We start from the raw sequence: 9,981 nt of genomic DNA on the forward strand, positions 1-9,981 counted from the left end.
CAAATATTGCATTTATCTCTTTGGCAGGAAAAAAGAAAACGACTACGATGCCTGCATTGCATGTAAGTTATTCTTCACGGGAAGCATCTATATCACCAGATCAGTAGTGGACAATCATATGATTGCACGCGTACATGTGTATCTCTGACCGATGCTATTTAATCCAGAGACCAGAGATATGTCTTTTGCAATCGAAGGATCGTCTGGATAATTCAGAGATAAGATTTTGCCATGGAAGGAACATCTGAAAGGTTTCCACATTATTTGCTATATGGATGGATATATTCCATTCGAGCACTATTTACAGTAAATTTATTAATGGGATATCTTTATTAATTGAGTTCCCCATTCATAAGCTTCTAGTTAGCCACATTCAGACCAACCAAAATGCAAGTTATCTTCTCCGGTTATACTACACTGATGTTCCTTCAAGAACTATCAACAACGAACCGGCTCGGTTTAGAACAATCCAATAGTTGTTCGGTTCTGTTTTCCTTTTCCATTAGTGTGATGTTTCGATCTTTATTTTTCTGCGTGGCAAAAAAAAGATGGTGTGTAGACGTGACATATTGGATCAATCACGAAACATGATTATAAACAACACGTGCAGTTTAGTCTCATGATTATGAAAAATTGTTCAGATGTTGTGGTCCATTACGGTTGCATCACGTCGGATTTTGATCGAAAGATTTAAACCAAACTCGGTCGAATTTTTTTTATTTTTTATTTGCGGGAGTCGGTGGAATTTAGTTGATATAATCCTCACATCAATTGTGTTGATCTCCAATCAGCTTCACACTGCAAAGCATAAAGAGTTAAAAGACAAAATATAACCATGGCACACTTTTCAGATAACCAACTTTCTTACTTCATAACCATGCAAACATTGCAATGCATAATCGATCCCCACAGATTCTCCTTGCTAAATGCTTTTCTCACTGACAACAGATTTGATACTAACATCACAATGGTTACCTACTCTTAAGTAATGAAATTAGCTGCCGGCGGCCGCGGGCGCCACGGCGCGGTCGGCCGAGCGCGCCGTGATGCACCGGTAGGCGACGGTGGCGAGCCAGAACGCCCAGGGGAGCGCCACGAGGCCCAGGCCGACGCAGGGGATCCATCCGGGCGCCTCGCTCGGCGGCAGCAGGACGTAGGCCACGAGGCACCCGCCGCCGCCGAGCACGGCGAGGAGCAGCAGCACCGTCACCACCCAGATCAACACGCTGCTGGCCGGCCGCCCGCACTGCTCCCCCTCCTGGGGCGGCGCCATTGGTCTATCGTCGCCGGTGGACCGGAGCTCAGAAAGACGCAAGGGCGGCGAGGACGGACGCGGAGGCGCTGGTCAAGGAGAGCAAGAAGAGGGCGGCGTGCATCGCCAGTGTGGCCTCCGATCCTCACCTTGTTGCCTTCCTGTTCGTGGACCAAGAACAGAGAAAATGTGCCAAAAAAGTTCTGATCTGTTATGCTGTTTGCCCTTTTGTGGATCGAGGAATGCAAGAGGAGCAGCGACGGGGGAATGGCGGAGCGCTCAAACCAGGGTGGCCAAAATGGAGGGAGAGGTCAAGAGAGAATGGTGGCGAGTTAAGTGTGCATTCTATAATAAGCTACTTCTTCTTTTCTCACATGCTGCAAAACCAGTGATGTTGTTTTCTCTAGAATTAAACGCACAATAGATTTATAATGATCTAGGGGTAGCTTATAGCTATATTAAAAATATGGCTGTTGAAATATCTTTAATATAATTTAATTTATGGCAATGATAAATCCTGAACGTTCGGATTTTAATCATGGGGACCCGAACATTTTTCATGGCAACTTTAGTTCGCGTGAGGTTGGTAAACATTGCAATTTTCTGACAAAAAAACAAATTGGAACAAAGTTGCCATGGCTTAACAACTAAAATTGCCACCTCACGTCAACTAAAGTTGCCATGTAAAAACGTTCGGGATGAAATGCTTAAAATACGAACGTTCGGATTTTATCGGGGTCCTTAATTTATTGATGACATATTAAAATCTTCTTCCAAAAAATCCAGTTATGCCCCTAAACTGTTGGTTTTACTCACTTGTCCATTTGAACTTGTTTCGGGCTCAACTAACCCCTATATCAGGGGCACTGTTGGAACTATATACCGTTCGTGCCGATTTCTAATAGGTCTTACCGCTGGCGTCCGTGCATTTGGACTGGCCCAGAAATCAGGTTTCTTAGCACCGTTCGTTCGCTCGGGCCGCAGCAATATCTTATTTGACGCATGCTGTGTCAAATTGTCGACCTTTTGTTGACGCTCAAAAAGGGCATGATCGCAAAGAGTGACTTGAGGCTGTAGCAAGATAAGGTCAAATTTATGAGTTCATGTCACCATTTGATGGCGCTCTTCAAGATAATCAAAGTAAATGTGAAGATGGATCAAAACGGAGCTCAAGTGTAAAAGATATGCCAATTTCGGAGATACTTGTGTTGACACCAGATTAGAAAATGGCATGGAATCTAATTAAGATGGCCTTTGATGGAAAAAGTTACAACTGCAAAGTTCTTCGTCTCGTCGAAACGGACGATTTTGATATAAAGATCGTCCCCATCCGAGGTCGTATGCAAAAGTTATAGGCAAAACCGTGCGCTGCACCAATGTTGGCCGGATCATCCGGGCCGGGGTCCGGATCATCCGGGTAATTGAAGCACTAAGATTCCAGAAGATTGGCGCTGAAGTCGGATGATCTGGGTCAACTCCCGGATGATCCGGGTAAAGGCCGGACAGTCCGGGCAATCGTCCGGACGTCCGGACAAGTTTTTCTGCTGCAGATGTTAGAAAACAGCCCGAAACTCCCTCCAGATGACCTCAGATCAAAAAGTGTTCAACATGAAAGTTGTGCGTCTCGTCGAGACGGTTGATTTGGATATAAAAAACGTCCAAATCCGAGGTCGTATGAGGATTCTAGTGCCAAAAAAGTAAGCTGCTGTCAAGAAACTGGGCTAGGCCGGATCATCCGGGCCTTGAGCCGGACATCCGGGCCGGGGGTCGTGAATAGTCCGTGTTTTATTAGGTTTTGATGATTTGGACGGCTAGGCAAGTCCTTTTCTTGTACGGGAAGTCCACCCGCCTCTTATATAGACAAGAGGTGACGGCCGATTGAACAACAACACACAATCGCAAAACTCATCTACTTTTTACCCTAGTTTTACATCCCTCCCTTGTTCTTTCTCTCTCGTTCTTCGTTTGTTCTTCATATTGGAGGGCAGCGATCCTCGAGGCTCTAGGGGCGGGCGAACCGACCTAGGGCAGCCCATAGCCGCCGCGCGTCCAGACGGGGTCCCTCCCGGGCGCGTGGGGTTTCGGGTGCTCAAAAGCGCCCGCCGGATTGTCTTGCGTACCGCGCTTCCGGCGGGTCTCCTTCGACGTGAGCTGCGGTGCATCACCCTCGGCGTTGAAGGTACACGGTGACGTGTTCGTGTGCGAACACACTTTTTGGCGACTCCGCTGGGGACGAAAGATCAAGAATCATCATCAACCATGTCTAATCTCCCCAAGCCCTCAGAAGTTGACGCCGATAACATCATTAAACCCGGTCTTGATGAACTATCGGATGAACATCGCCAAGCCTACGAAGCGCGCAAGAAGCAGCGTGAAGAGGCTTTTGAGGCGCTCAAGAAGAAGCGCGAGGAGGAGGATTTGGAAGCGTTTCTTTCAAGTTTCAAGAAGGACCGTCAAGGCAACATCACTCCGATTGGAAACGTCAATTTTCCTCCCCTCATCGACGAACAAGATGTAATCACTGTGAGTAAAGTTTTTTCTCCAGAGCAAGTGGCTGTGATTGAAAGTCTTGTTAGCAAGGGTAATGTGATGGCATACAATTCTTTTGTGGCTAGTGCTAATGCTCAGAAAAATATGCCTCCGTCATCTAGTGGTACTTCTGGTGTATCTGAAAACGCCAGTCCAACTTTACCTATTTCATCGGCGCCTCCTATACAACAACAATATAGTATGCCATTGAATTTTTACCCTAGTCAAACCAACCAGCTTGTGACTACACCTACATACCCTAATCCTATTATGAGTGTGCCCAATTCGGTGTCAACGCCGAATCATTTTGTCACACCACCCATAGGCGCAAGTATGTTTGGTCTTCCGCCGAATTATGGTTCGGCGCCCATCCCACAAGTTGCACCAATAGCTAGTACTCAGGTTGCTCCTATGTCATTGCCACAAACATCTTCATCTACCTCGGATCCAATTTTAGCTAAATTAAGGGAGGATTTGCATAAGATGTTTCTAAAAACTTTCGGAAACGAGCCGAAAGTAAAGAGTCGTGTGTATCAAAAGCCTTATCCTGAACACTTCGATGCAATTTCTTACCCTCAAGGTTATAAGGTTCCTGATTTTGTTAAATTTAGTGGTGAGGGTACGAAAACAACTTGGGAGCATGTGAGTCGGTACCTAGCACAGTTGGGTGAAGCAGGTTCCATAGAAGAGTTGAAAGTGCGTTTATTTCCCTTGTCTTTAACTGGTACCGCATTTTCATGGTTTGCTGCTTTACCACATGGCTCAATTCTCTTATGGTCGCAATTAGAGCAAAAGTTTCATGATCACTTTTATAGCGGCGATAATGAGTTAAAATTGTCACATCTTACATCGGTTAGGCAGAAACATGATGAATCGGTCACCGATTACGTCAAGAGATTTAGAGATATAAAGAACCGATGTTATAGCTTAGTGATAACTGAGAGAGACTTGGCGGATCTTGTTCTTAATGGTTTAAAAACTCACATTAAAGAGAGGTTGGAAAGTTATGAGTTTTTGAATATTAACCAAGTCTTGCAAAAGGCGTTGGCTCAAGAGAGTCGAAGTAAAGAGGTTCATAGGTCTACAACCGATCGTCCTAGAATGCATATGATTGAACACAATGATGATAATTCGAACGATGAGGTTGATGTCTATACTACTGAATTTGTTTGGTCCTCAAAGGCCAAACCCTATATGTGCAATGCTCTTAAGCCGATTCGCAAGAATCGTGATGAGGAGATGAGGTTTACTTTTGATATATCAAAGTGTGATAAAATATTTGATGCACTCTTGCAAGATAATATGATTAGAATATCACACACCATACCGCCGTTTGAGGAGCTGAAACGGCATGCTTATTGCAAGTACCATAATTCATTTTCTCATGCTACTAACGATTGCAATGTTTTTCGACGACAGATACAATCGGCCATTAATGACGGACGATTGAATTTTGCTTAGATGCAAGTTGATAAACAGCCCTTCCCGATAAACACCATGGACTTGGAGGGAAAGAAAATGTTGATTCGGCCTAGCATAGCCGAATCTGCTAATAAAGATAGTGTTGTTATTGGTGAACCCAGGAATAGCAAGGAGGGCGACAAGGTCTTGGGAAGAAAGATTGTGCTTGAGAAGCAACCAGATGGCAAGGAAGTGTTGAAGATCACTATAAAAAATGCCACACTCGGGGGGCAACCACAAGTACAGGAGGATGCTCATGTTAAATTGATCAAGCCCAAGAATTCAGAAGTTGGCAAGTGGAAAAAGAATGAAACTAAGAACAAGAGAATCAAGCCAACTTTTGATATGTTGCTATCCAAATATGCAAGTCAAGCGGCCGGTTCTAGCTCTAATCGGCCATCACATTCAAAGCGTTCAAGATTGCCTCCGGAGCAAGAGTTTCAACGATATGCAAGGCCATATGGGTCAGGGGCACCGACACCATGGATGTCACAACCCTCCTATGCGCCATATTACATGAGAGGCTTCGGTGGAGGATGGGGGCAGCCCCCAATGGCTCCTTATGCTTTCCATATGGGGTGGGCAGCACCTAGAAGGCCTGCTCGTGAGAGGCTTTATTATCCCACACAAGGCCGTTTGAGATATGGTGCTAATCGGCCAACAAAAATTTCTCCAAGTAAGGCCAATAAAAAAGTGTGGCGTCTTAAGTCATCTAGTGCGGAAATTTCAGAATGCGACAAGCAAAAGGAGATCAAAAAGCCGGTTGTTGGTAATCTGGCTACTTCTAATGGTGATATTGTTATTTTTCAGCAGGGTTCCATGCTTAGTGATCATGAGGCGAGCACAAGCAAGGCCAAACCAAGGGATCCCAAATATACTCAACCTAAGTGGTGTCCTCCCGGTTTAACCAAGACCATGAAAAGGAGATTACAACGCATGAGGAACCACGAGAAGGTAGAGCACAAAGAGGAGAGGCAAAGGGATGAATTGTTAAGTGAAATTCGGCCCATGACACTCACAAAACAAGTGTGGAGGCCTAAAGAAAAGGAAACGCAGATGCTTCTACATTAGCTACAGCAACACATTCATCACCAAAAGAGGATGATGCAACCCCTATTACATCATCCACACCACCTGAAACATCCCCTTCAATTGAGGAATCTTTGAGCCCAATATTCACATTGGAGACGAAGATGAGATGGTGGATTCTGAATATACGCCGGTTCGGGAAGGTACAGATATTAATATGGTATATTACTTACCTGCCGAGTTTCGTGCTATAGGTGAAGAAGGGGAGGTAGCCCAGCTGAATTTTGGTCCTAAGAATGCTATTTTCGAGAAGCCAAGAGAACCGGTGAAACACTTGAAGCCATTGTACCTCAAAGGTCATATTAACGGATCGCCGGTTGCTAGGATGCTCGTTGATGGTGGTGCTGTGATAAATCTTATGCCCTACTCGGTCTTCAAAAAGTTGGGGTTAGATGATGATGCATTGATGAATACCAATATGGTACTTAATGGATTCGAGGGTAAAGAAAAGACAGAGGCCAAAGGTGTGATGTGCATGGAACTCACCGTGGGAAGCAAAACTTTGGCCACCACATTCTTCATCGCCGAGGTGCAAGGTAACTATAATGTTATACTAGGTCGTGATTGGGTTCATGCTAACCAATGTGTGCCATCTACCATGCATCAATTTTTAATACAATGGATCGATGATGAGGTAGAAATCATTCACGCGGATAATTCGGCTTGTGTTGCTTTGGCCGATGCATCGGTGGATTGGAATCATCCCGATGTTACTTGCTTAACAGGGCGTGACCTCTCGGATTTTGATTTCCTTAGTGCTACAAGGAACGGGTTCATTCCCATCTCTTTAAAACCGATTGGTGGTAATCGATTACAAGGCATGATGTGAACCAGAAGTTAAAATCAATGGCCGATATAAAATTATCGCCCTAAGCATAAACATGGCCGATATAGAGATTATCGCCCTAAGCGCATATAAAAGGCCGATGGAGTGTTGACATCGTCCTTAGACAAATGTTTTGCAAGTTATTTTTCGGCGCGCTAGCTTTGCCGAAAAACAGGGGGGCATGTGTTGACGCTCAAAGAGGGCATGATCGTAAAGAGTGACTTGAGGCTGTAGCAAGATGAGGTCAAATTATGAGTTCATGTCACAATTTGATGGCGCTCTTCAAGATAATCAAAGTAAATGTGAAGATGGATCAAAACGGAGCTCAAGTGTAAAAGATATGCCAATTTCGGAGATACTTGTGTTGACACCAGATTAGAAAATGGCATGGAATCTAATTAAGATGGCCTTTGATGGAAAAAGTTACAACTGCAAAGTTCTTCGTCTCGTCGAAACGGACGATTTTGATATAAAGATCGTCCCCATCCGAGGTCGTATACAAAAGTTATAGGCAAAACCGTGCGCTGCACCAATGTTGGCCGGATCATCCGGGCCGGGGTCCGGATCATCCGGGTAATTGAAGCACTAAGATTCCAGAAGATTGGCGCTGAAGTCGGATGATCTGGGTCAACTCCCGGATGATCCGGGTAAAGGCCGGACAGTCCGGGCAATCGTCCGGACGTCCGGACAAGTTTTTCTGCTGCAGATGTTAGAAAACAGCCCGAAACTCCCTCCAGATGACCTCAGATCAAAAAGTCTTCAACATGAAAGTTGTTCGTATCGTCGAGACGGTTGATTTGGATATAAAAAACATCCAAATCCGAGGTCGTATGAGGATTCTAGAGCCAAAACAGTAAGCTGCTGTCAAGAAACTGGGCTAGGCCGGATCATCCGGGCCGGGGGTCGTGAATAGTCCGTGTTTTATTAGGTTTTGATGATTTGGACGGCTAGGCAAGTCCTTTTCTTGTACGGGAAGTCCATCCGCCTCTTATATAGACAAGAGGTGACGGCCGATTGAACAACAACACACAATCGCAAAACTCATCTACTTTTTACCCTAGTTTTACATCCCTCCCTTGTTCTTTCTCTCTCGTTCTTCGTTTGTTCTTCATATTAGAGGGCAGCGATCCTCGAGGCTCTAGGGGTGGACGAACCGACCTAGGGCAGCCCATAGCCGCCGCGCGTCCAGACGGGGTCCCTCCCGGGCGCGTGGGGTTTCGGGTGCTCAAAAGCGCCCGCCGGATTGTCTTGCGTACCGCGCTTTCGGCGGGTCTCCTTCGACGTGAGCTGCGGTGCATCACCCTCGGTGTTTAAGGTACACGGTGACGTGTTCGTTTGCGAACACCTTTCGCACAGACCCCTGCCGATCAGGCGAGGACTTGGACCGGCCCATTTAACGTGTTGCAGCGTATCCGGTTTTGAGAACCTTCAAAAGTTTCCCAGCCCAGTTCCGGTTTTTCTTTTTCTCTTTGGGTTTTTGTTTTTCTGTTTTTTTTCTTTCTTTTCCTTTTGCTATTTTTCTTTTCATTTCGTTTCTTTCTGACTTCGTTGTTTCAAAATATGTTCACAAAATCAAAAAATGTTTAGAATTTGAAATGATGTTCATGTATTTTAAAATTTGTTCATGAATTTCAAAAATGATTATATTTTCAAAAGAAACTTCTAGAATTACAAAAAAATGCTCGCAGTTGCAAATTTTGGTCTGACATTACAAAATATTTGAGTTTAAGAAAGTGTTCAAGAATTTTAGAAAATGGCCGTGGTCTCGAATTTTTATTAGATATTTCATGAAGTTCCAATTTCAAATATTTGTTCATAAATTCAAAAAATGTTCATGGTTTCAATTTCCGTTCGTAATTCCATGAAATGTTCCGTTTTCAAATATTTCTTCACAAATTCAAAAAAATCAGGCTTTCCTTTTTTTTGTAATTTCATCAAATGTTCCATTTTCAAATATTTGTTCAAAAATTCAATAAAAGTTCGTGGTTTAAAATTTTGTTTGGAATTTCATAATTTGTTTGCCACTTCAAAAAATGTTTCATGTCTTTCAAAAACATTTTCTGCAATTTCAATTTTTTTTGTTCACATATGCAAAAAAAAATGTTCTTGTCTATGAAGATGTGCAGAAATTCAAAAAACAATCTTTTTTAAGTGTTCAAAAATAAAAAAAATGTTCAGATTTTGTCAAAAAAATCACAATTCAAAAAATTGTTCACATTTTCTAAAAAGTTGTTCGTTTTTATCAAAATTGATAGTAATTTTTGAAAAAAGGTTCCTATTTTTGAATATTTGTCCACAACTTCAAATTTGTTCCAGTTTTTAAAATTTTGTTACAAATTCCAAAAATTGTTAACATTTTCTAAAGACTCATGTATATTCTATCAAAAATGTTCGAAATGTTTAAAAAATACTCCCTCCGTCCAAAAATACTTGTCATCAAAATGGACAAAAAAAGATGTGTCTAGATCTAAAATATGTCTAAACACATCCCCTTTTATTCATTTTGATGACAAGTATTTTCGGACGGAGGGACTATATTTTAAATTTAAAAGAAACTATCAAAAAAGGAAAATAATCCGATCAGCCGACGTCGCTAGTTCTAAGGCGTTTGAATTGCCTCTTTACCACCAACAAGAATCAGGCGTAGTGGTTAGATACCTCTATCTACAGGGGTGCGGTTGCAAGCTCGAATCCTATTTGAAGCACTGCTCCGTTCCTCTTTTACAGCGCTCGCTGCCTGCATGGGCTGGCCCAGTCGAGGGACTATCCTATGCAAAGGCTCGACATTCTGCCGCAAAATGCCGCAGATAGAACGTCCCGTAGC

General features: G+C 43.5%; 1 protein-coding gene across 1 annotated transcript; it reads right to left on the bottom strand.

Moving 5' to 3' along the window:
* Positions 1-971: 971 nt before the first annotated feature.
* LOC119293424 lies at positions 972-1,537 on the bottom strand. Its single transcript, XM_037571911.1, has one exon. It carries the CDS (start codon positions 1,271-1,273, stop codon positions 995-997), a length of 279 nt encoding a protein of 92 aa, XP_037427808.1. The 5' UTR covers positions 1,274-1,537; the 3' UTR covers positions 972-994.
* Between the last annotated feature and the right edge of the window lie 8,444 nt (positions 1,538-9,981).

The sequence above is a fragment of the Triticum dicoccoides genome, chromosome 4B (genome assembly GCF_002162155.2).
Source record: "Triticum dicoccoides isolate Atlit2015 ecotype Zavitan chromosome 4B, WEW_v2.0, whole genome shotgun sequence".
Lineage (NCBI taxonomy): Eukaryota > Viridiplantae > Streptophyta > Magnoliopsida > Poales > Poaceae > Triticum > Triticum dicoccoides.